This window comes from Ambystoma mexicanum, chromosome 8, assembly GCF_040938575.1.
Source record: "Ambystoma mexicanum isolate Mex_15411 chromosome 8, UKY_AmexF1_1, whole genome shotgun sequence".
Taxonomy (NCBI): domain Eukaryota; kingdom Metazoa; phylum Chordata; class Amphibia; order Caudata; family Ambystomatidae; genus Ambystoma; species Ambystoma mexicanum.
The window spans coordinates 1,333,519,055-1,333,546,204 of record NC_090929.1 but is presented as its reverse complement, the minus strand read 5'-3'; the positions used below and the strand labels follow the sequence as shown (position 1 = coordinate 1,333,546,204).

At 45.7% G+C, this 27,150-nt stretch overlaps 1 protein-coding gene across 4 annotated transcripts in view; it reads left to right on the top strand.

Moving 5' to 3' along the window:
* The window catches only part of GLRX3 (glutaredoxin 3), a 539,364-nt gene that overhangs the window by 138,941 nt on the left and 373,273 nt on the right, over positions 1-27,150 (top strand). For all 4 annotated transcript variants that reach the window (XM_069611446.1, XM_069611443.1, XM_069611445.1 and 1 more), the window contains exon 4: positions 8,722-8,923. In XM_069611446.1, coding sequence (XP_069467547.1) covers positions 8,722-8,923 — 202 coding nt within the window. The remainder of the gene's footprint in view (positions 1-8,721; positions 8,924-27,150) is intronic.

The following is a 27,150-nucleotide window of genomic DNA, read 5'->3' as shown; positions in this document are numbered from 1 at the left end:
CAATCCCAGTGGTTGTGCTCAGCTTCACTCACACTGTCTGGCTCGTCCCACCTCTATTTTTATCCTTTGATGCATTCCGTTTCTGTTTTCCTTCCCAGCCACTTTTAAACCAACTGTAAAGTGTTCAAATAAGAAATTTGCAATAAGACATGAAACCCCACAGAGCTCATGTCTCAAACCTGAACATTGTCCTGTGTTCGCAGGATTTTGCTCACATTCAGGAGCTGCCGCATTGCCGGCAGCGGGGAGCTAGAAATCTGTAATGCAAGCAAAATCCCACGAACACAGAGGACAGTGATCACAGATTTTGAGCACTGTCATCTGTGTTAGTGGGAATTTGTACACAAATCACATTGGAAACTAAAATTTCAAATCTATAAATACTTTTATGTTAACCAAAAATAGTATGAAAGTTACTTTGTTTTCCCTATTTGAACGGAATAATACAAGTATATGAATGCAAAATTATGTCAGCCTTAAAGATCTTCTTTGCATTATTCAGCTTTTTAGTCAAGCCATAAAGGCACACAAAAACAAAACTGTGGCAATGCGATCTGTTAGTAAACATTATGGGCCTGAATTGAAGAATTGTTTTTCAATGGGAAAATCAATGTCAATGCTTCCTGAATAAATTAACTGCTGGTAGAAGTGCCTTCTTGCTGCTTGGGAACTGTCATTTAAACATTCCAACTGCTTGAGAAATGATAAGCAACCATTTCTGTTGGTTTAGGGCATTTTTGACCTTGCTGGGTGGCTCCCCCTTTTCTCAGCAAGCAGTCTGTTGGTTAGGGCGACTTTTCACCTGTTCTGAAGTGCAAAGACCACATAACTGAGATGCAAGGTGTGTCTGGTGATTATTGCAGGTAGGGCAGGGCAGCCCCCGGGACATGTTTGCAAGTTACGTTTGATTTTGTGTATCATTGATTAGCCACCTCCTTGATTGAAACATAATAGAGCTTAAATATTCCTCTTCCCCTGACCACCTGGTGAGCAAGGTGTGTCCTCCTGCCCCGGGTGACTCTGAGAACCCGGCAAAGACATGAGGTGAACGCTTGTTATACGCTTATGTCTTCATCTGAAGACACAAGAGACTTGAACTCTCCTCCAATACCCTCCACGGAACAGTAGAACAGAAGGTACAACGTCCTTTCATCGTGGGATGAAAGTACGCTGGGTTTTTCTGTTATTTCAGCATGAAAAGTCATCGAATTTTGTGCGGGGGGTTAAAAATATATATAGATGGGGTGTGGGTGTTCGGGAATAGTTAAATAATTTAAGGGGATGGTGGTTGGTGGACCCCCCAAAAATACATTTAAAAAAAAAAGATGAGTTTTCTCGTTGAAATATCCACAGAGAAAACTCATTGTTTCATCCCGCGATTAAATGACATGGAACCGAACAGAATGCCATTTAAGTGTACAGGCTCAGCTCCCAGAAAGTGTTTCCAGGTCCACTTGGCCGCAATGATGCTAGGCTTTATGCCAGTTACCTGCACTAACAAACTGCAGTGAGACTTGCGTGTCTCTCAGTGCCCACCCTCCGCCCCCATCTTATTAGCTTGCTTGTGCGGCAGTGGTCTCTGGTGTAGCGCTTTCCTAGAAGGGACACTCCTAAAGCAGTCGCTACATGCATCATGTTTTCTCCTTGTCGGGCGAACACTCAGGATCTCAGGGTTGCTTTTTTTCCAGTCAGCAGGCATTGCTGGCCAATCTGGATGCTTGCCAGCGTTTTAGGCTCATGTCCAACCCACTTAACACAAGGACAGGAATGCCCCACACTATCTCTGCACCTTTGCTGCTGCTCCAAGACTGCACCCCGATAGGTGGAAATACATAGATTAAGGACAACCAAGATCAGACATATTTAAGTGCAGGTAGGCCGTACAGCCAGCTTCGCTTAGGGTGTGACCGTGAAGTGCTAGAGTGGAGGCAGAGGAAATGAGGGAATAAGGTTAGCTTTGCTAGCTAGGGTAGATGGCTGGGTTGAGTGAATGCTGCTGACTGAGCACATAATGCAATCTGATTGACCAGAATTAGGACAATCAGGTTTCGGAATATTTTTTTAGTAGCGCAGAGCTGAAATCTGTTTTTCTTACAGGCACAACGGCAAATGCTATTTTAGTTGCTAGCTTATCTTGCAGCCAAGGAGAGCCCATAACTGATTATTTGAAGTTGCGGGCGCTTCTAATTTGGTACATTTTGTTGTATCTCTTCGAATTGTGTGAGTACGGTATGTTGGAGACAACACAAAGCTTGCAGGTGTTTGGTTATTTGCCCACCCATTGATTGACCATGTGTATAAAGTATTAGGAATTTTGCAGGCACTGCTATTTGATGCCCACAAAAGCCCAAACTGTTGTTGGCATTGCCAATGCTTGTTTAATGTGCATTTCATTTATATGAAATTTTGATTCATGGATTTTATATATGCATTTTAAGAAAACCATTTAAGCTATAGCATTCTATGACGAGACTGGAGGCGAGCATTATGCTTCAACTTCCATTTATTACTTTTCAGCAGTTTCAACAAAACGCATAATAAAACTCTGAAAAGTGTCCGTAACAAACTTTTATTGTCTGAAACTACAAACCCCAAGGTCTCTGTAGACCAGACTAGCACAGCCCAGCTATGACGCACATCCTGGCCCTGGGCGGTTCCTCTTCCTTTACTGCTCTTCAGCAAGTTAAGTGCTGTTTTATAACCTCTCTGTGTTAGACGTTGATTTTGTTATATTATAGATGTTTAGGAGGGGATTGAGAGTAAGATCGTTATGAGGAAAAACATAACTGCATAGCGCTACATCTTTTGACAGTGTTTATGAGCAAGTTCTATAGTATATACACGGCGCGCGTAGGAGTGCTGAGCAGACAACTAATGTGGTATTAGGGTGTGCGGTGCGTCAGTCAGTTCTGCCGAGTGCCGTCCGGCCTCCACCCTCGGGTGGGCGGAGCCACAGAGCAGCATGCGCGTCACATTAGCAAGCAACCGCAGAGCAGTACAGACGTGGGCCTGGCGGTGATTGCAAGAGGCACATATATTAAGTTCAAGCAGTAAATCAAATATTGCAGTGATCATGTCGCGCGACCACACAGACGCTGAACAGCTGTGGAGCGGGCAGACCCCGCGCTGGGCGACGAATTACCTCCCCACAAGCAGGCCTTTTCACTCTGCTGATGGACAGATAGCCGCCAGGGAGTGTCAAAGTACACACAATCATCCTATTGAAGGGGCAAAGGATAACCTCACAGTCTGGTGCAAGCCATAAAAAGAAAGAAAAAGAACATTATATATTCATAATTAACATCAGATCAAGCGAAGTGGGCGTGCAAAGACACCTGCTTAAGGTATTTTGGCACACAGCACGCTCCTCAAGATGACAGAGTTTGAGTGGAGCAAGGAGGCACAGCCTCTGGATCTCCCTGCCAGCTTCAAGGAGGTGCTGGGAAATAAGCTGGTCGATGCTGTGTCGCAGGGGGAGAGGCCCCTACAAGAGAGGTTGAGATACTAGAAGCTATGCTTACCCAGCCCAAAGAAAGCACCAAGGAGACTAGACGCACGCCCACAGGACCCGCAGATTCAAGGTCAATAGGGAGTAACCAAGCCCCAAAGAGGAAATCCTCTTGCGACCCCCATGGCACATCAGACTGGGTGAGAGAAGACCCCCAGAGGTAGCCGACGCATTCGCAAAACTCAAAGAAGCTTACTTGCAGTATCAGGCGGTGCCATACCTCACTACCCCCACTCCAGGGGAAGATCACGCAGGAGACGATGACCTAGGCTTGGAAGAGGAGCCGGCAGAGAGAGACCTGTTCTTGCAAGATGGCGCGGAGGTAGCGGAGGAGTAATGGGCAAAACCCAGTGGGGGGAAAGAGCCCGCCAGGAGAAACATCTTGAGGAAGAGCAGGAGGACATGTTTGACCTGGACAGTATCCGGAACCCGGGATCCTCAGACTGGCAGCCGTCCCCTAGGGTGGCGTAGTACATGACCATGAGATTGCGGACGACCCTCGACAAAGAAGTGAGGCAACGTCTGCGCACAGAATGCCCACGGCCAGACCTCCCGGGGAAGGTAGCAGAAACCCCTGAGTTAGATCCTAAATTGTTGACATTCGTGTCCAAGACCAGTAAGACCCTTGAAAAGGAATTGACAGGTCGTGCAGGAGTTGTCAAGAGAAGGTCTTGGATTTAGCGTGACCTCCCGCGAAGATGATAGATCTGGCGGAGAGAGCCAAATATACAGGGGAAGAAGTGAACCCTGACGTGCTAGCAGGCTCGGCACAAAGGGCAGTCTGCCTGCTATTGACATATATTTTTAATGCCCTTTATGAGACATGTGTTTCGGCAACTTCTATGACTTTTTCAGTCAGGCCTGATATTTGTTGCATCACAGATGAAAAGAAAAAAACACATAAAGAACAAAATGCATGAAAATAAAAGGTAAATAACGTATAAATTACACATCCAATGATAGAACACCAATTGTACAGTTTATCATACAGATATGTCAACCACAGAGAAAAGGGAATGGGGGAAAGGGGTGGATGTTTTAGGAATTAAAGAAAAACACATTGGATGGGGGAAGAAACCACAGATATTCAGTGTTAGTCATGTCCAAAAAATACCATTTTGTCCTATTTTGCTGAATTGCCAAATGAGTAAAGAAAGGTTTCTTACCCAATAGCTCCTTCGGTTCTGACAAATTAAAGAGTCTGATGGTTGCACAAAGAGTAACGGGTTTAAATCCCACCTAAAAAGAGTATGTTGTAAATGCTATCATTTAGACAAAAAAACAGTGTTTGCAAAGTTAGTTCTGTTAAATTCTCAATGTTTTGAGATAGGCCGTCCGGAAATGACCACGGTTCATTGTCCTATAAGTGTTTGTCAAGTGTTTGATTCTTATCCAACATAAAGTGTAATTAATTGACATGGTTTTACAATCCCCCGTACTTATCCCGGCGCCAAAGCAGCTAGAGAAGCTTCTCCTGCTTTTTGAAGCAGGAGAAGCAGCCAGGACCTCCTCTTCGGAGAGACTTTTGGGAAAGAAATGGGCTGATTTGTTGGTACTTACACTTCTCTAGAAAAAGCACAGGCCTCCATACGGAAGATATTTCCGAACAGAGTTTTTGCCGGGACTGGCCGCTTCAAGGGTCGTGCGGCCAGTCAAAATCAGGGAGGAAGAAGACATCCCCCCCCACCGCCCCACCCCATCCCAGGGCTCAAAACTGGGAAAACAAACAGCAAGATACTTTCTTCCCGGTCAGAGGACGTTTCCCTCGAGGACGCAGAGGCAGAGGAACCGGCACCGGCCATGGCCAAGGTTTTACACCAGGTGAGAGTGACAGATTATCCTCCTGTAGGGGGAGGACACATATCTTCGGCGAATTGGCGCTCACTTTCCAGCAATGCTTGGATATTGCGGACCATCAGAGGTCTGCGACTGGAGTTCATAGAACCTCCAGTACAGCCAGGCTGGCCACACCAGCAGCGATTTTGCACTTGTGGAGCAAGAATGCCTAGATCGAGAATTGTCCCAGCTAGCGCAGAAAAATGCCATAGAGAGGTGCACGGCACCCCCCAGATTTGTGAACAATATGTTTCTGGTGCACAGGAAAGAGAAGGTCAGGCCAGCCATAAATCTAAAGGAATTGAATGGGTGGATCGTTTAGTCATGTCAGGATGGAGGGTATCCACCAGCTCAGAGATTCTCTGAGAGAGGGAGACTGGTTGACGAGGCTGGACTTGAAAGATGCCTACCTGACAGTCCCAGTGCAGGAGGATTAAAAGACATTTCTAGCTTTTCACTGGAACGGACAGCTTTGGCAATTCAAGACGATGCCCTTCGGGCTTGCGTCAGCGCCCTGGTCTTTCACCAAGTTAATGCCAGTAGCGGCAGCAATTCGAGAGAAAGGTATCGGATTGATCAGATACCTAGACGATCTGTTAAACCTAGCTGTGGACCGAGACTCACTAGTATATCAGACAAATTGGGTGCAAGAGCTGCTTTTGTCTTTGGGTTTTCTAGTGAACGTGGAGAAGTCAGACACCACGCCAGCACAGAGGCTAGATTTCCTGGGATTCCTCCTAGACACCAGGAAAGCTAAATTAGAGCTGCCAGCCCGAAAGATGAGGGGTATCAAAAGGGAGATCAGTCTGCTTAAGCAAGCACTTGATTTCGCTCGGGGTTCTAGCAAGGATTGTGGGGTTATTAGCAGCCTCCATCCAGGCCATATTTACAGGTCCTCTGCACTATTGAATGCTGCAGAGGATAAAGATGAAACACTTGCAGCAAGGTTTGAAATATCAGAGAGTTCTGTTAGATCAAGAGTCCATCAAAGAGCTGGAATGGTGGTTAATGAATATGGACGCTTGGAATGGGTGTGCCAGATAATTGAATCAGACGCCAGCCGCATAGGATGGGGGAGCGCGATGCAGAAATTTCGAAACCAGGAGGGAAATGGAGCGTAGAGGAGCTTCGCTTGAACATAAACTGCCTGGATATTCTGGCAGGATCGTTTGTGATAAAAGCATTCACGAGAGGGAAAGTGAAGTAGTGCGTCCTGCTGAAGACGGACAATATCTCAGCGTTGCGCTACATAAATCACCTAGGAGGAACAAAGTGAAAATTGCTAGCGGAACTAGCGAAGGACCTTTGGCACTTCTGCCTCCAGTCCGTAACGTCTGTGACAGCGGAGTACCTGCCCGGAGCGCTGAATGTAGTAACCGACTGGAACTCGTGATGACTGACGGACTCCAGCGACTGGAGACTGGATCCAGCAGTATTTCAGATGCTGAATACGAGATGGGGTCCAGTTCACATGGACCCCTTTGCATCCTGGCTCATTGCCCAGACAGGTGAGTACTTCAGCTGGAGGTTAGACCTGGAGGCTCAAGGGATGGATGTTTTCCTGCAAGAATGGTTGGGCGCCCCGCACTACGCATTTCCTCCCTTTGGGATGCTGAGCAGAGTTCTAGCGAAGTGTTGGAGGGAGAGAGCAGAGTTGATTTTAGTAGCACCTCTGTGGAAGTCACAAGTGTGGTTCCCGACGCTGATGGAGTTGGCAACGGATCTGCAGAGGGTATACCCCGAAGGAGACGGACTGCTCACGGACCCAACTTCGTTGTGTCATCCTCTGAGAGTGAGTGGGACACTCCCGCTAGTCGCGTGCAGGATATCGGGCGATGCTGGGTGCTGCCAGGCATTTTGGTCCAGGCTGCAGAGCTTATTGTGGAATCCTGGCCTCCAACCACTAGGAGGAGCTACGACGCGGCTTGGGCCAAGTGGACGAACTAGTGTAGAGGGAGAAGTCTTCATCCCATTTCAGCCCCTTTTAGTGGCTATATTAAACTTCTTAGCACAATTGTTGCAAGACAGAGCATTTCGTACCATAGGTGTGTACAGATCTGCGATTTCTGCGGGGCACCTGTTGATTGAGGGAGAGGGAGCCCCAGCGGGGGAACATCCATCCGTAGTGAGGCTCATCAGAGGAGCAAGGTAGAAGGTACCCCCAGAGCCAAGGTATAATACAGTATGGGATGTGAAAGTAGTACTGTGTTTATTAGAGCTATCCAGCAGATGGATATCTGTCCTTGAAACAGTTGCCAGGTAAGCTAGCAATGCTTTTATGCCTAATATCGTGTAAGCGTGTGTCTGATGTCAAGGTGCTGGAGATTAACTGAAGGTCTTTCGGCCCGCAAGGGGTGACTTTCTCAATGGTCAAGAGGACGAAGACTGGGACGACTATGGTTCATTACTAAATGGTGTGTAGCGAGATGCATTAAAGAGTATGAAAGTAGGACAGCAGAGTAAGGACAGCTGGTACTACCTATTTGTTAATCGCGCGTAGAAAGCCTTTGCTCGCTGTTACAACTGCCACTATTGGAAGGTGGGTCAAAGAGGTAATGCAAGCAGCAGGTATTGATTTGGGAGTGTATGGGGCACATTCTGTAAGAGGTACGATGGCATCCAGAGCCTTTACAACAGGGGTATCACTGCATGATATTCTGTCAGCAGCTGATTGGGCTAGTTTTATTTCAAACCAACAGAGTTTAGCTGGTACAGTGTTGGGAAGCTTTGAACAAGCATAATGCTCGCCTCCAGTCTTGTCATGGAATGAAGATTACCCCTGCTAGCTGCGCAGGGAGTATTAATTCTATTAAAGACTAGGAGGCAAGCATTACATTCCCACCCATTCATGTATTGTTTTTGATGTGATATTGATGGATAACAACAGTACATGGACACCACCCTGAATCTGTTTATTGTATGTTCCTTGGGGGAAGAGCAGAAGAATAACAGAGCAGGGAGCAACAACAGCAGCACTGCAGTTGAGACAAGGGGAGACGAGAGAGCAGCATCGCTCCAGTTGACAAGTTGAAGTCTTCACACTGTTGGCCGGACAAAGTTATAGAGTTCGAAGGACAGGTCAGAGTACGTAAAAGAGAGGAGGAGCCCAGGGACAGGATGTGTGTCATAGCTGGGCTGTGCTAGTCTGGACTACAGAGACCTTGGGGGTTGTAGTTTCAGAAAAGAAAAGTTTGTTATGGACACTTTTCAGAGTTTTATTGTGTGTTTTGTTTAAACTGCTGAAGAGTAATAAATGGAAGTTGAAGCATAATACTCGCCTCCTAGTCTATAATAGAATTAATACTCCCGGCACTGCTAGCAGGGGTTATCTTCACTGTTAGCCATTATTCTAATGGTTTTTCGTTTTTCTTTTTAAGAATTCTCAAAAGATTGATCGCTTAGACGGTGCCCATGCTCCAGAGCTAACAAAAAAAGTTCAGCGCCATGCATCTAGTACTTCATTTCCTGATGCCTCTTCAGATAACAAGAAAGAAGACCTCAACATTCGACTAAAGAAGTTAATTAGTGCTGCTCCATGTATGCTTTTTATGAAAGGATCACCCCAGGAACCTCGCTGTGGTAATTTTCTATCCATTCTTTTTCATGTACTGTACTCTGTTGGTTTGTAGTTAGAACTGGAATAAACTTGCTTATGACAATTGGTTAAAACAAAAAAAAGTAAGTTCGTTAACAAATAACTAAGTTCATTGTTTCCATCAAAAGTACTGGTTTGTCCAGTCTGCTTCCTTCCAGTCTCACTTTGATGACCTGTATATTTCAACGCGAATTGGCACATTGAAGTCCTGTCCTGTCCTGTGTTTGCATGATACAGTTTGAAAAAGCATTGCAAACACCAGCAGGTCTGGATTTATTAAATGCTACTTGCAGCTTCCTTTACCAATAAAGTGCCTTCACATGCCATGTGCATCATGTGACAAGGCCAATAAAATGGGCCTTGTCAAAAGAGGGATAGAAACTCGCCACCCCCCCCACCACAACCCGTCCCTCAGCTGGGGGTGGGAGGCCCTCTGGGGTTAATGCCAGAGCCAGTCCTACACCTAAGGTGGATGGAGGCAGTAGAGAGGGTCCCAATTCCTGTCCACCCCCTATGTGCCAATCTATATCTGTGCAGAACCAGGTCTCCAGCCTTCCCTCTGCACGCTTATGCTAGCCAGTTTTCTTTTACTATTGCAGCTGCTGGCACACTAGTGAAAGAGGATACAGGAAGAGAGAAGAGGTAGAAGCAATCAACTGCTCATACATACGTTCAACGCCGCTGGGACCCGATCACTGCTGTGCAGTTGCGTGAGCGAGAGAATCTGACTCCGGCCATGCAGCAGCATAGAATAGCCACATCTCTGCCCAGAGTGGCTGCACAATGAATGGGACCAAAAAAGGCTGACTGTAGTCCCACAATGGGACAGTCCCCACTAGAAAATTGAAAGTATGTTAATCGGGTGAGGTCAGAGGAGAAGGTGGATGGCCTCCAAGTGACCAGCAGGAGGGAACGGCTGATAATGGAGAAGAATTTTGGAGCAGGTGATGCATTGGCTTGGGAGTGTGTGCGGAGTCGGAATCGGGAGACTGATAGGAAGGGTTTCTCTTTTAGCAACTTTACCTCTATATTCTATGGACCGCCCACACGTTTTGCTTTTATTTGTACACCTTGTGCTGACATTTACAGTGAAGTGAGGCCTTCGCAGCTTCACGCCACCTGCCTTTTGCTCACTTGTTATGGGGAAACGGACTAGTCCTTCAGACTGTCAGTACATTGAAACAGTTTGCCTTTTTCTTATTAAATGTGATGGGTAACATTTTTATATTGCACAATGCATCTTCCAATGCAGTTCAATGGGAATACTTTTATATCATCCTAGACTACACTCCAGGGAGTTTTGATTTACTTTTAAATGTGCCTAAAGGCGAGCTTTTGGCAGCAGTTACATTGTTACCTTTTTTGCTGTAGTTCACCTTCCCATGTTTACCACTTTTGGCTACTAACAGTGGCTAGTGTTGTAACATTCCTGTGTCACAAGATTATTGGCTTGTACTTTGGCCATTTTTTTCTTTGGTCTTGTCAGGAAATGACTTTCATGATCATGCACTTGCCCAGGAAAGCCTTGTGTGTTGCAGGTCAGGAAGTGGGTTGGGACTGGCTGGTCCCAATCCACAAGCTGGTTTCAGTATGCCTGGAGTGTATGCATGAGTTGGCTCCACAGTGGTCCCTGATTAGACCCTGCTGAGGTGTGTCTGGAGCAGATTTTTTTATTGGTTGGGCTGAGTTTCGGTGCTCATCTGAATTTAAAGCAAGAGGGGTCCTACCGCAATTTCTCCAGACCTGAAGAGGAGCCAAGTATCTTGTATTGCTGTGCAGCCAAAGGAAGACCTGCAGACCGATCTTGAAGAGGCCTGGCAACTATATTTTGCTGCAGTCTCGGTGGAGGCCTATCTGGCTACTGATCTCGGGAGACCCTCATGTATCCCATGGCCATCAAGTGGGTTGACCAACTCCAGTTTGGGATACAGCAGTAGATCCGTCGCCATCCCGCGTTTTTAACTCTGATATTCAGGGGTCTTCAACTTGTCCTACAAGTAGCCTTCCTGTGAAATCTCAGCGTCCCAGCATCAACGGGTCCTGAGATGGGCTTTCTTCAACTGCGACAACTGTCGCCTGCTGTTGCTTTACATTGGTGACAATCGCTGGGGCTGGCCTGATTACATCTGGTAGAGTGTCCCGAAGATTCCTGCATCTGTGCCTGCTGCATTTCTCCCCTGGAAAGGATTGTACTAAGCCCCTGGACCCAACCAGAATTTCACTTGTACCCGCAGCACCTGGGCATCTTCAACCGGAACCAAGGGCTGGAAAACCTACCTCCGACAACCCTCCCGACCACCCCCATTCAACCCGCCAAGTCTGGGAAAGAAACGGAGTACAGGCGGTGAGTACTCGCAATACTAACCAGTGCCACCTTTTTAAACGTTTGTATAGAACTTTGATTTATTTTACAACTTTTGACTTTGATAACACTTGTTCCAGACACCCTTCATAACATAGAAAAGCATTGTACTCGCCAATCTTCACATCCTCTGGAACATTTCCATATTTTTCCCAACTCCTAAAACTATTTGAGAACGTTGTGAGCTTGTGTGCACAAGGCCCCAATTAACCTATTGTTGGATTTCATAAGTTAAGGTTTCCATTCCTGTGAACTGTTGGGGCAATTCTATTTAATTACAGTCCCTTTCAGGTGTTGGGGGTGAACTGCATAGTTTGCCTCAGCTAACTATTACTGTATATATGTTTATTATTTAGTGTATTGAATGATATCGCCTGTTTGATTCATTTTTCATTGTGTTTTTAGACCTACAATAGAGTATTTTTGTACTTGTGTAATTGTAATCCTGGATTGCTTCATTGTGCGAAACTCCTTGTGGGCCTCTGACCCCACTTGCCTCTCCTGAGACTAAGCCAAACCCCTCTCCATGCTACCTTGATTGGTTTGGCTGAACTCCCAGAGTTTCCCCCGGTTCACTATAACTAGGGTGGCCTCCTAAACTCTTTCCACCAGGCCAGAGTTTAGAAATCCTTCTCAACATTTACAAGCTTATTTAAAAAGAAAAAAGGCATGTCATAACCCCACGTCCATGATGATTCTTTGCCCTACTTATGGAAAATTATTAAAGAGATGCTCCTCGATGTCTAGCAACATAAAAACCAGTCCCTACCTCTATTACATAGGGTTAACATAAACATGAGTTGGGTCGTTAAGGGCCTTTTTGCCTACTCCCAACAATGGTGGTTGGTTTCTGACCCCCCTTCCTAATGTCTCTCAGACCACGTCCCCGATTAGTTTTACTCTTTTTTTTATTTTTATTTTTTTCCAGTTGATGCATGATCTCCACAAAATTGTCTGTCTTCCTTCAGGCTGTTTATTGGTGGGGCAGTGTAAATTGTAGGGCTACTGTTTCTGTATTCTTTTTTTGCCACCCGGCAGTCTCTGGTCCCTTGGGTTCGCCTATAATTATTTGGTCCTGTACGACAGTCCCCCCTCACGCTGGCTTCATGCTGTTCTTCCTTCTACCCGTTTGGGAGGCTAGTGATTTGCACCCTGCCTTGGGGATGGGGTGGAGATCCTGCATCTCACCCCACCTGGTGCAGTCTTACCTTTCACACCCTCTGGGGATAGTGTGCAACATGTCTTGTCTTCTGTTTTTCACCCCTTCTTGGCATCTGTCCTCATTCTAGGCTTCCCTTCTTAGGTCACCGCTGGACCTTGCAGCCAGGTTCCTAGTTAGTGCTGCGTACCTTATTCTCAGTGGCAGGTGGTGTTGGGGGAGGTAGTCTGTTTCGTCGACTGCTTTTGTTTGCTGGCATTAATTCCTCCCGTTGGCGTGCGACAGGACTTCAATGCCGATTCCCACAAGTGCCTGTTGACTGATTCAGGGTCTTTAGTTTGTTTTTCTGTGGGCCTGTGCTACTGTGGCTCTCAGCCTGACTGCAGGCAGCAGCCTTCCGTGGACCTTTTTACTTGTCTGCACTCCACGACGTCTGTGTGGTATGATCCCTCCTATATGTTACTCCGCAGCTGGCTGTCTCACTCTCTCCGACTTTCCGCTGTGTGACTGGCGTTCTGGATCTTTACTTTCTTCTGTGCATGGAGTCAGGGTTACCTATTGCTCCTTTTCTAGGCGTGCAGGTAGGAAGGCGTAGTGTGAGACCGGAGGGACAGTAGGAAGGTGTTAGGAAAAATGTTCTTTTTTTGCAGCATTCCCTCTATAGTTTTCCATTCTTTTTGCATTTGATGTTGTCCTGGCTTTCTGAAGGGAATTAGTCTTCAGCTTCACTTTCCTTGCTTTTTTGCTCACTTGTTATGGAGAAACTGATCAGTACTTCAGACTTTCAGTACTGGGAAACTGTTTTCCTTGTATTGTTAACATTCCACACAACACCTTGGAGTGCAATGGGGATACGTTTTTCTCACCCTAGCTTTTTTTCCAGATGAGTTTTGGTTACTTTTATAGGTTCCTAAAGACGAGCTGGTAGCAGCAGTTACATTAGCATTTTTAGCATTATTTTTGGTGTGTGCAATCGTGTTTACCACGTATGGCTACTAAATGTAGCTAGTGCCCTAAAATGGCTGTGCCACAAGAATTTTTCTCTTTAGAATTTCTTTATCCGTATTTCATTTTGGCCTTCTTTCTGCCATCTAAGGTCAGGAAATTCCTTATACGGTCATGCACTTGCCTGGGAAAGCTGCAGCTTTCACAGGCTATTGAGCCTTTGTTGTGTGTTGCACAGAAAGGGGGCTGAGACTGTCTAGTCTCAGATGTACACAAGTGGGAGGTGCACCAAAGTGATAGAGAAACACATTCTAAAAGATTTGAAATGCTCAAAAACATTTGCCTCTTCAATTTACAATATTTTTGGTGGTGCCCCTTGACCTATTGGGACTCCAACATAAGCAAAACAAAATGGAACCCAGTTGTTGCCAACTAATGAACCCATATGCACTCTAGTGGGTCAAAAATCCCAAACTAACTTAATTCGAGATTCTGCTTCCTTTTTAAGATGTTAATAAGGTATACAGAAAAATATATCCTACATTAAATCACAGGAATTTACTCGCAGGTAGTGGTAGATATAACACTGATTTACTCATTCGTAAAGTTAAATGCATAAAATTTAAATCCCAGTTCATGTATGGAATGTTCATGTATGGAATTATACAGTCAATAAGAACATCAAAAATCAATCACAAATGACATTTAAAAAAAAAAAAAAAACTCGTTTGCAGTGGGTTACGGAGAGATCGACTCAACTATGTTTACATTGGTACATTTTATTGCATTTTCTTACTTTACCCGGTGTCCCAGCTTATCTTTTACATTCAGTTCAGTAATGCACATTTCTACATTCTATGCATTTGGTCACCATGTCTACCTGTCTAACCTGTTTGTCATGGCCATAGTGCATACATATCTCTCCTCCCTTTCATTATCGAATGCTAGTTCCTTAAGCCACTGTTGGATTGTAGGTGCCTGTTTTGATTTCAAGTTCAATAAAATATTTTTTTTTTGCAATTATACATCCCATTTTACAAAGTCTCCTTATTTTTACATTTATCTTCCCTATGTCTCCTAATAGGTAGTGTTGGAGGCACATCTGTCATGTTGCACAATATTTCTGCCACTTGTTGCCAGTAGCCTGACCGTTCCAAAACATATGTATAGTGTCCACCTCTTCACTTCCACATTTCAGGCATTTCTGGGAGTTGTTGGGGGTAAATCGTTATACTTGTGTTGCCGTGTAATGAAGCCAGTTCAGCACTTTAAATTGTATTAAACAGAAACTTGTGTTCAGTGTTAACTCTTTGGTGAGGCTGCACATTTTCCGCCATTTCACAGCATCTATTGATTGCAGTGTTTGTCGCTTTCCCATTTCAATCTGTCTTGTTGGGCTGTTCGATCCTGTACCTTAGCGTATATCCTTGCTAACAATCCCCTCCTAAAGTTTCCCTGTACCACCATATCAACACACTCATTTGTTTCAGGCTCTAATAGAAACACTGGCCATTTCTTTTTGACGGCTGCATGCATATGGTAATACTGTAAATTACTCATTGGATCGTTGCCTATTTTGTCCTTCAACTCCTCGAGAGTGACAAATCTGCCCCTGGGATATAAATCGCCCAGGGTCATTTCCCTCATCGGATGCCACAACCTCTGTATACTCATGTCTTGTGTTGGGGGGAGACCTGGGCAGTTCCACAGTGGCATGCTTTTACCGTACAGGTTTGTATTATCCATTCTGTCATTTATCCTCTTCCATGCATCTGCTGTAGTGTGAACCGGATCGTACTGGCATGTGTCTATATATCCGCTAGAAGTACCAACCTTAAGTTAAGCCCTGCGAGTGAAGGGCTGTGAACTTCTTTACTGCTGTTAGGCTGTGGCGAGCGCCTATCTGGAATGCCTGGAGTGCCTTTTGGAGTGGTAACTGGACTACGAACTACAAACCACGAACTCGTTTCCATTGAGGTGCGTGTGCCCTTAAGGGGAAGTTGTTGCTGTGTCACCTGACTTCACCTGCCTATTTGTGGCCGCCTCAAGCGCCCTTGCGGCGTTAAGCCCTGCGAGTGAAGGGCTGTGAACTTCTTTCCTGCTGTTAGGCTGTTTGGCGAGCTGCGAGCCATACAAATTGCCGACGTGAATTATGTCGGTTACTACACCATCATTACCGGCTCCATCAGCATCAAGCACCCGCGCACAAAAGAAGCGAGAGGCACCCGTAGAATCTGCTGTACCTAGCCATTAGGGGGCCGACTAACAAAGTAAGTCGTTACTTTTCCTGTGTTTCGAACTCAGAGGACCTTGATTGTCCACCCTCCCCCGCCTCTCGCGACTGCTCTAACTCAAGCATGCCAGCGGGTGTGTCTGTTCCACCAAGCTTGACTGAGTTACAACCGAGCGAGCATTACACAGTTGAGACGAGCGGGCCCGATGTTCATACATCACTTGGCCCGATTACAGATGTTTATAATCAAATTATACAAACGGAACTATCAACAGATGATAACCAGAGAAAAATGGTCACCGCAGGCAGAGCTGCCACAAACTCTGTCATAAACTCTGCCGCACACTCTGAGTTCTCGCCTTGTGTGGAGACCACCCCTCCCCCCTTCGCATCCTCTGAGATGTTTGGGGGTGAACCGGTGGTCGGAAACAGCAGTGCATGCAGAAACCCAACATCAGGAGGGGGCGCTCGGCCTGTGGTGTCCGCGGTATGTACTGAAGCTGCAGAGCGGCTGTCAATGCTGGGGGAGTACAGGCTGGCTCCAGCAGATGGCGATAGCGGTTGCCCTGAGGGTGGCCACCCTGAGAGTGAAAATAAAGTAAGCGCTCCAACGAGCGAGCCATTGGAATCTGGGGAGGGAGGGTTGGGCCCCGCGGGGGAACGCGCAGCATTACTGACAGCTGGAGCTGATGAGATACGTCCCCATGAGATCTCGCCCCGCGCCGCCCAACCAGTGGGATGGCCTGGTAGACTCCAGGGCGAGGTGTTGCAAGACGAAGTATTTGCGGAGCCTCTTCCTCCGACAAACTGTTCCACAGGCACATATGTCAGAGAGTTTCCCAAGGACGACGACCACGTGCACGAAGACAATAGGAGAGACTCCTTGGGAATCGCTGACAAAGTCCTGGTTAACTTGATAGCAATGAACAAATCATGCCGTCAACTTACACACAGGGGACTACTGCAGTCGCCACCTTTAACGGAAAGACTCTTAGTCAAAAGACCAAATTGTCAGCTGTCAGGAGCAAATGAGGACATTTGGCACAAAGTGTGCTATAAGCGTGCAAAAATTGACGGCTGTGGTGAGTCTAATGTTAACCTTGATGACGCATCTACTCACTTACAATCCTCTCAAAAGAGGCTAGTGTCGACTCGACACAACACAAACATTGTTAATGATTTGTCTACGGCTATGTCAGTGTCTCCTGGTTTAAACGGGACAAACCGAGACGAATCTCAAGACTCTTCTTTCATGGAACGGCCATTCCCTGAAATACTAAAATCCGTCAATGTAAGGAAGGTCCAACAACAAACACTAGGGCCTATCAAGTTCATGAGTCTTCTCCTGAAGAAGACACCTGTACATCTCCGAAAGACCTTCAAGCCATCCTGATGTCATCAACGACAATTGCGTTGGCTCCATTTATGAAACTATATGAAAATTTGCACGAAGCAACTAGGGATCTATCAACAACGGTGGCCTTAGTCTTATCCAAGTTAATTTACTTGGAGCAAGTATGCGAGCGCTCATACCATACTCAACATGAAGGATTCAAGAGACTTGACTTATCCTTTAACCTCTTAAATGAGCAAAGGAAAAATGACACTCTGGACAAAAAACTATTGGCAGATGTTGCGAGAGAGGCACTCGCGATATTTAAATTCGAAGACTGCCTCTCAACCAGAGAACGTCACCCTAAAGAAGGAGCGGGCGAAAAAACTCTACCGGCCCCAATCATTGACTTACGGAGTGTACAAGGACCGCTTGTGACTAATCTAGACAAGGAAGCGCATACGGCCGCTGAGCTTAGGACATCGTCGAAAGTGGGTGACAAGCCCGGAGCTCAGTCGGTACCGCTGCTTGCTTCAATTGTGCAAACGAAGGAATCCTTGAGAGATACATATCGGCAACAAACTGACCACCAAAGTAAAGCTCCTCAAACCTCTAGGAGCACAGGATGTGACCCTTCTTTAGACATCTCCTTTAATACTGCATTTGAACAAGCGCGGAGCATCTCTAACCAAGCGCAAACGGACATTCAGGCGGCAGCTTGCTCACAGCAGGCTTTGAGTGTAAACTCTTCCGCCGAGCCTACTTCAAAGAATTTGGAAGGGGCTCAAACAGCCATCTACCCGTTATTTAATGGAGGTCACCTACCTGTGACAAACCTACCTCATTCAAAACGGACAATTGCGAATCAGACAAATCAACCAAAAAAAACAAAAAAACAACTGAGCCGGAAACATAAGTCCTTAAATGGTGCGCGAAAATTTTTGCGAAATATCAACGTTGTACAAAACGTAGCCAGCACTTTAAATAAATGCATACTCGGGTCAGCTCTGCCAAACAAGCCATCACAACAAACATCAGCTAGTCAATCAACTTCCACATGCAACACTGATTCGGTCTTAATAGACCAAGCTCAGGACATTTCAAGCGAAATGTTGAATATGTCAACTTACGAAGATGTAGACTACATAGATCTTGAAAATGAATCGACACCACCTGAGAGAGACGTGCCCACTGGCACCGAGCATCTGACGAGCATAAACGCACAAGACTGTCTAAATGGACACCAGGCACCTGCAATGGAACCGGTCATAATAAATAAAATTCAGAACCAAGAAGAGCCTCCTCAAGAGGTGCGACGGCAAATGACTCAACATGGCAGAATATGCCAGATCATCAACAAAGACAAACGCGTGTCGTCACCCTCAAATGGCCCTGAGAGTCCACCTTTTTTTAACTTTACAAGAAAAAAGGATGCGGTCCTTAGCTGTCCACCATCATGAGCTCCTCAATACTGCAGAGTCAATTGCATCAGATGTACCTAACCCTGTGACCTTGGAGAAAAAAAATGGCCAAATAGGCTCTGCTGGATCGCAGTCACCAACACGAAACATGTGTCGCCCTTCCAATACAAAAGAGGTGCCAAAACACGTGCGATTTAGTAAAGGCTCATCGTCTAAAAAGAACTTCTCGACAATGCCGATTCATAAAATTATAATTGAGAGGCTGGAACTCTCGGACAAGCTAATACTGAATCGCGGTAACATTGTTAGACTTCTTCATTCGGTACCATCACTACAGTCCATAAGTTCTAACGACTTGAAGATCGTGGAATTTTACGATGAGAACAGAAATGATAAGGTAGTACTCCACCTGTTGTCCTCACTAATTGTGACAACAATCTTGGAAGCGAACGCAGCATTATTTTCATTGGGCTTCGATGTTTATGTACTGAATGAATCACAGCAGTCATTGGTAATCACAGACGATGCTTCTGTTCACCATAAACCTGCAGCGCGAGTATCCATCTTGAAAACATTGCCAGAGAATAATGTGCTTGAAGAAACCGGAAAAAAAAGCTCTTGCCAAAGCAACAATAAAAGCCCAACACGAGTCATAAATAATTCACTACCAATCGATAAGGAAGCACTGACACAAACTATGGTTTCAATGACTGAAAAAGACAAGATAACCATAACAATAAATGGAAATTCATCTCAGATCTCCACTAAACTCTCAGGAGCTCAACCTGGAAATCCTAGTACAGAAGCCCTGGAGTGGCTCTGGCTGTCCGAGGCTTTGGGTAACACATCCCATCAATAACGCCAAAAACGTACTGCACGAAATGTGTGCAGTTTTGCATCCTGGAACACTCGGGGATTCATGCACTCATTCAACTCAAATTGGACTAACGAACTGCAGATTATCTGCTTACAGGAAACGTGGCTAACAGAAGCCCCGGTTTTGAATGACTTTGAGGTTGCGCTCAATCCTGCCATAAAATCTAGGAAAGGTCGCTCTATGGCAGGGTTGGCCACCATGATCAGAAGATCTTCAGGCTGGAGACTTGTAAGCTCAACGAATCACTCGCCATTCATTCAGTCTACCTCCTTAGAATGGTCTGGCCCAGCAGGTTCTCCGGCCGATTCCCTAATAGTGGTAAACATCTACTGGAACCATAAAAGGGCCGGTGAACAAGTCTTTATAGACAAGACTATGGAAATATTGGACTTTCTTGTGGTGTTATCAGGATGGCCTAACATAATGATATGTGGAGACCTTAACATTGACCTGATGAAAACTTTGAACTCGATAACAAAAAAACACCTGAAGCAGTCGTGGTTAGAAGAGATGGCTGCACGCAATTTTCAAATGTTGAATGGAAACATCCATAATGACGTGCCCCCTGCAAACACTTGGCACCGTGCAAATCAGGCCTCTATAATTGACTATATGTTCGTTTCAGAGCTGTTACACCCGCGAATAGTCTCACTGAAGGTCACAAAGAAAAACGAAAGCGACCATGATATGCTGGTAGCAGAATTTTCCACACTTGAAAAAGTTCCAACTTACACGTGGCAGCACAAAATTCAGGCTACCTCAAATAGAGTGCGATTAACATTGAAGAGAGATGAGACGGAGAATCTTACCAGTGAATACTGCAGTGTTAGTCAGCATTTGGAATACGAGCAGCTGCTGAAGCAGTTTAAACCTAAATTAGCAGGATTAAAAAACAGTAGCTATGTGCGTGCTCACAGCTTCGACTTGGAAGTGCTGAAACACAAGCGTATGCTACGCAGCGATCTAAGACACGCGAAGTCCTTAGGTAAACAAGCTAGCTTAAAAGCTGCTAAGGCCGCCAAGCAATCGTATAAGAACTGGTTAAAATCGCACAAACACATTATACTCCAAAACGACGCCGAAGCGATGATGAGGACATTACAAAATAAGAGCACATCAGCCTTTTGGTCTCTTATTAACAATGTGCACGCGCCCCAAGATGCAATTCAAGCTTGCATGGTGTCAGAGGCTGACTGGATATCGCACTTTGGAAGCCTATATATCTCAACTGAGTCTGTGGATGCCTCGACGGAGGAATGTTCCAAACCATGGGATCTAGATTTTCGAAAAGAAGAGATAATAGACATCATTAAGAAAGCAAAAAACTTGCGTGCACCGGGACCCGATGGTCTCACGAATTTTACAATTAAACAGTTCCCAGAAATATGGGCACGATTGTGTGAGACACTCTTCAAAAGAATAGCACAAATTCGGCAAACACCTAAATCTTGGAAGTGCGCGATTATTGTACCAATCTTTAAAAAGGGCGACAGATCGGACCCTAAAAATTACAGGCCTGTTGCACTATTGGACGTGTTAGGCGAAGTCTATGCCACAATGCTACAAAAGAAACTACTAGCTTGGCCAAAATCATCATTACATGTTGACAAACGTCAATCAGGTTTCGTAAAACAAGTGGGCTGCTCGCTAAATCTTCTATTGCTAAACATAATCAAAATGAATACAAAAGTATATTTAGCATTTATAGATTTCTCGTACGCATTTGATACCATCGACAGAACGCTCTTGTGGGACAAATTGAAGAACTGGGGATGTCCACCAGACTTAATGGCAGCAATCAAGGAACTCCATTCAAAGACCTCCATTCGAGTGAGACTGGATCGATCTGGCTTGTTATCCTCCTCCATCGACACATTCAAGGGAGTGAAGCAGGGCTGCCCACTAGCAGCAGCCATTTTTGGGTTGTTAATTTCTGACATCGGCGACTCAATCAACGAAGTAAAATCCTTTCCACCTAAAGTGGCCAATACACATCTAAGTTGGCTGCTTTACGCAGATGACTTGATCGTAATGGACGTGACGCCGATCGGGTTGCAAAGGAAACTAAATGCTGTGCAACGATACGTCACATCCAATAAGCTCACAATTAACACCAAAAAATGCGAAATATTAGTCCTGCAGAATTTGAACGGCGGTGGAGTAAGGAACAGAAAAAGCATAACATTGGCTTTGGGACATGAAACGTTGCAGATCTCACAAAGTGTCAAGTACCTGGGGATGATAATAAGTTCGGCCATTAATGACGGGCCCTGGCTTGCGGAAACCAAAAGGGAATGCAACCAACTAGCAAACCAAGCACTGATAATCAACAAGAAATTTGGCAAATTCTCATTACGTCCAGTCTTGGCCTTTTACCAACAGAAGGTCATACCGGTTGTGACATATGGCGCAGAAAATGTGCTGGGATGCCCCCATGAGATCTGGGCCAAACTGGAAAATTGTTTCTGGACAAGAGTTTTAACACTTCCTAGGGGTGTGAAAACCTCTTGTATAAGATATGAACTGGCTTTAATATCCCTGCATGCAAGAATATGTTGGAGCCTGTTGTGTTTATATCGAAAGACCTGTAGTCTGGCGCAGATCCCACAATTTGAGATCTTTTACAACGCCCAACCTGGAAATCACAAAATTATCCAGATGTGGTGGAACAGATGCGAGGCAATCTTGAAAAAATATGACATAACAGTCGATTTGCTTCATGAGAATCCGGATGCAGCTAAATTAAAGATCTGGCGTACAGATTGGGACGAGACTTGTGCGGAAAGAGCTGCCACCAGTAGTTCGCGCAACGCTCCATTAGAAGCACGTGCCTTTAACAGCCTTCAGAAATATGTGCTTCTATTTCCTAATCCACAGGCACGCAGACTATTTATACTGTTCAGATTGAACTTGTTCAAAACGAACGATCGCCTCCGCTCATGGAGGGGTTTTTCCCACCTGAGACCTGAATGTAGGTTGTGCTTAAAGGGAAACGAATCACTAAAACATCTTGTCCTATTTTGCACAAAATTAAGATCTGAGAAGACCATACACTTGGGGCCCTGGAGCTTAGCTCATCCATCATTGTGTGCGGACGAGTGGTAGAGCTTAATGTTCCAGGGAACCGACTTAAAACTAATCCTGCCCTTAACAAGATTGCTGGAAATTATAGAAGCACGTCTGCTACCAATATTTGAAAGTTCTCTGGTAAATGGTGAACTTGGTTGAATAACCAGAGATGGAAAAAAGTTGACAAAGTTATAGTAATGGATGTTACGTGGATGGGTCTAAGGAACTTTGATAAAGATGTGTGGTTAACTTGTGTCAGATTTTAAAGGTTTGTAAAAACCAATAAAATAAAAAAAAAAATTACCGACCTTAAGTCTATCGGTGATGCCCCATATTACTCTAGCTTCATGTGTGCTATGTTGGCCTCTTGGCCATACCAGTATCTTGCATAGTGCGCCTGGGCCGCCAGATAGTATAGTTAAAAATCTGGGGCGGCCAGGGCCCCCTTTTCGTATGGCTCGGTGAGGGATTCCCATTTTATACGGGCTGTACCATTGCCTCAAACATATGCTATTGCCAGTGACCGTAACCTAGCAAAACTTTTGTGTCCAGGCAATATTGGGATGGTGGTAAAGTAATATAATAGTTTGGGCACTACTACAATTTTTAAAACTGCAACTCTGCCATATAGTGACATGGGGAGTTTAGTCCATAGATTTAGTTTATGTTCCAGTATATTAAGGTTTTGTTTTCATACAGTAATTTATGTCTGCATGCAATATTTACTCACAAGTAATTAACTGTGCTCTGTCATCACATCCCATATAGCTCATCAGGTTTTGTGATGTTGTCAGGGGGAATAGCTCAAATTTTGCTGTATTTATCTTGTACCCAGAGTGTTGTGTGAATTAGCTCACTACTTCGAGGGCATGTTTTATATTTTCTTTGAGGTTTCTAAGATATAGCAATGTATCGTCTGCTTACAATAGGATCTCTTGAGGGGGTCCTAATATATGTATCCCCCTCTGGCTGTGGGGTTTTCTTGTATGGAATGCGAACGGGGGGGAAAAAGGGGCAGCCCTGGCGTTTGTCTCTAGCTAGTGTTATAGTATCAGAATTATTTGTTAGTTTGTACCTTGGCTCTTGGTTCGACATAGAGTAGTTTTACAAAGTGAATGAATCCCTCCCTCTCCCACTCCAAAACGGTGTAACACCCCAAACAGGAAATTCCAAGAGACCAAATCAAAGGCCTTCTCGGCATCTAATATTACTGCTACTGCCAACGCTTCGGGGGCTATCTGGGCCATTGTTCCAAACAGCCGGTGTACGTTAAGGGCAGTTGATCTGCCAGGGATGAATCCTGATTGGTCAGAGGGTGCCAGGTTGGGCTTGTGTGGGAGCAGTCTGTTTGCCAACTCTTTGGCAAATATTTCTGTCTGTATTTATTAGTGGGAGTGGTTTCTGTGAGGACATCTTGTTGCAGTGTCTGCCGGGTTATTATTGCTTCCAAAAGGGATGATGGCAGTTTGCCTGTGTCCCTAGATTTCTCCCACACGTGAAGCAGGCGGGGGTGGGGGGAGGGGGGGCAGAATGTCTATTAACCAGACTTGACGACTTCAGTTATTTCTTCAAGTGTTATAGGCCAGGCTGGGCAGTTTGTCTGAATTAGAATATAATTCTTGATAGTATGACATAAACACATTGTTTATTTCCCCAGCTCCCATAGTGTGACTGCCGCCTGCTCTAGTGATGCTAGTAATATGGTGTGTTTCCCTCTCCCCTTTAATTATCCCATCCAGTAGTCGGCCTGGTCTGTCTCCCTTGTCATATTTCCGTGCTTGTACATTTCTGACTATGAATCGTGTCTCGCGCTCTGCCAAATCGCAATGTGTGTAGGTTTCCCGTTAATCAACCCTTGGAGGGCCTTATTGCCTGTTTCCATTTTCCAATTTCTTCAGGGTGTCTTCTATTTCGCCCATCTCTTTACGTGTGCTTTTAATGATGCCTGTTGTGGAAGCTATCATTTTCCCCTGGAACCACACTTTAAATGCCGTCCAAACCGTGGCGTACCTCGTTACAGATCCCTTGTTTTCCTCAAAAAAGGATTCAATGTCTTTCAAATGGATTGTGTCCTCCAACGTATTCCTCATCTTAGATGTATTCCATCCAGCTTTAGCTGCTTCGGAAATGTTTTCTCGGCAGAGGGCACCATGCGTCGATGTCATTGAGTCAAGGTCTCTCGGAACCATCCGTCGAGGGTGACGTCATCGGGTACACTAGCACGCACGGCGCCCGTTGGCCTCAGTTTCGTTTTTCCACAGTACGTGTTGCTTCAGAGACTCGGCGCGCCTCGAGTAGTTCTGTGACGCAGTTACTGAAGAAGGTATTCAATAATGTCCTCGTTGTTGACCCCGACTACCCCGCGTTCGCACCACTCTGTCTTCAATTTTTGAAGAACAGGGGAGGTCTGGGGAGGAGGATGTTCCTTTTGGACTGGAATATGGCACCCCAAATGTCCCAGAATATCTAATTTCTGAGGAAAGCATGATGAGGGATCTGGTGGAAACCTTGCATAGTGCAAGTGGAATTGATACTTCTCCTCAAACAGACTTTGGAAGGCCAGAACCAGGGGAACATGCCATGTATGAGGATACAGGCAATTAATCACAAAGGTGGTTGACTACTTAGGATGGGCTAGACCACCAACTCAGTTCATCCAAGATGATTTGACCAATATATTGGATCATGGTCCCACCGTGGATCCGATTTTACCCTTCCATGTAGCCTTACAAAATAGGGTGGCCAAAAATTGGGAGACCCGGACTCTCTTCCTCCGGTGAATAAGTCCCTCACTTCAAAATACTGCCCTTCCATTAGCGACCCCGGCTATCTGTCCAAACTCTCTACTCCTGAGAGTCTGGTGGTCCAGGCAGCCACAGCTTCAAATAAGGTGGTGTACCCTTCCGTTCCTCCGGATAGGGACGACAAGCGTGTGGATGGTTGGGCGTGCAAGGTATTTTCAGCTGGGAGTATGACATTAAAATCGGCCAACTCCACATGTGCCTTGGCAAAATTTTTGTACACTCTGTGGGTGTGGATTTCAATGGTGTCTGAGCACATACCAGAAGGGGATGAAAGGGAAGGATTCCTAGCCATTGTTAGAGATGGAAAGGAGGCCATGCAGGAATCCCTTCAGTCTGGGTTTGATGCTGCAGATAGTGTGAGCAGGTCCATGGCCACTAGCACGGTAATTTGCAGATTTGCGTGGTTGCGAAAGTCTGGTTTTGCAGTCTTTTGAACATGCCCTTTGACGGGTCTCACCTTTTGGGCAACAAGGCTGACTAGAGCCTTGAGAGGTTGCAGACCTCAAAAGTGGCTGCCAAATCTTTAGGAGCTGCTATTGGGCAACCTCAGCCTTTTCGTGCATCAGGACTATCTTGGAGGGGACGATCCTATCGTTATTACTCATATGGAAAGGCGAGAGGAATGGCCAGTCAAAGAGGCCAGAAAAAAGCCACTCGTCGTGGACGAGGAAAACGTGCTAAGCCAGCACCAGCTGCAGACTCTTTACCATCAGTGGCCGCAACAGCTGCCACAAAACCACTTTGAGGACTTGCAACACAAGATGCCTTTGGGAGGCAGGCTCTCACAGCATCTGCAATAATGGCGAGCCATTCCTTCAGATGTTTGGGCTCTAGAAATAATAGCCCAAGGTTACTGCCTGCCTTTTCTAACGCAACCTCAAAGCAATCCACCAGGTAGACACACTTTGAAGTTTCCAGATCCGCTCCTACAGCAGGAAGTCTTAACTCTGCTGGAGAAAGGTGCTCTAGAACCAGTACCTGTAGTGGAAAGAAACCCATCTTGGACTTAAGAAGCTTGAACAAGTTCATCAGGGTAGGCCAAGTTCAAGATGGTCACTCTTTCTCAGATCCTTCAGACCCTTCAGCTTCAGGATTGGTTGGTGTCATTGGACCTCCTGGATGCTTGTCATGTGCCAATCCATCTCAAGCACAGAAAATACCTAAGGTTCGTAGCTGGCGACTCACACTATCAGGTTCGAGTCCGGCCATTCGGGTTGACCTCTGCCCCGAGGGTCTTCACCAAGTTAATGGTAGTAGTGGCAGCGCACCTCAGGAGAGGAGGGGGAATTCACATCTACCCCTAGCTGGACGATTGGTTGATCAGGGCACGTTCTGCCGAACAAGCCCTGGATCATCTGAAAAGCACCTGCCACTTCCTTCACAGACTGGGTTTCTACCTTAACTTCAAGAAGTCACAAATTGTACCTTCCCAACAGCTCCAGTACATAGTGGCTGTATTGGACATATCCTTGGGAAGGAGCTCACCTCCCAAGTCGAGCGCTCAAGACATTCTTCAGATGGTTTCCAAATTTCAAAATCTCCAGGCCTACAACTTCTTAAGGTTGCTCGGACTCATGGCATCCTGTATTTTCCTTGTGCCAGAGGCACGCCTGAGGATAAGATCCCTTCAATGGCTCTAAAGACTCAATGGTCCCAGTTCTCAGGTCAAATGTCGGATCTCCTTTAGATTCCGAAAAAGGTTCGGCAGGATCTTCTGTGGTGGACTTGCACAGAGAACATCCTAAAAGGAGAACATTTTTGGCAACCATGGCCGGAGATGCCAGTATTGACGGACGGACGCTTCACTCATGGGGTGGGGAGCTCATGCCAACGATCTGAACATCAGTGGTCATTGGTCTCCATTGGACTCCAAACTACACATCAAACTTTTAGAGCTGAGAGCAATCAGACTAGCGCTGAAGGCTTTTCTGCCATCTATCAGAGGAAAAAATGTCCTGATAATGACTGACAACAAAGTGGCCATGCATTATCTAAACAAAACAGGAGG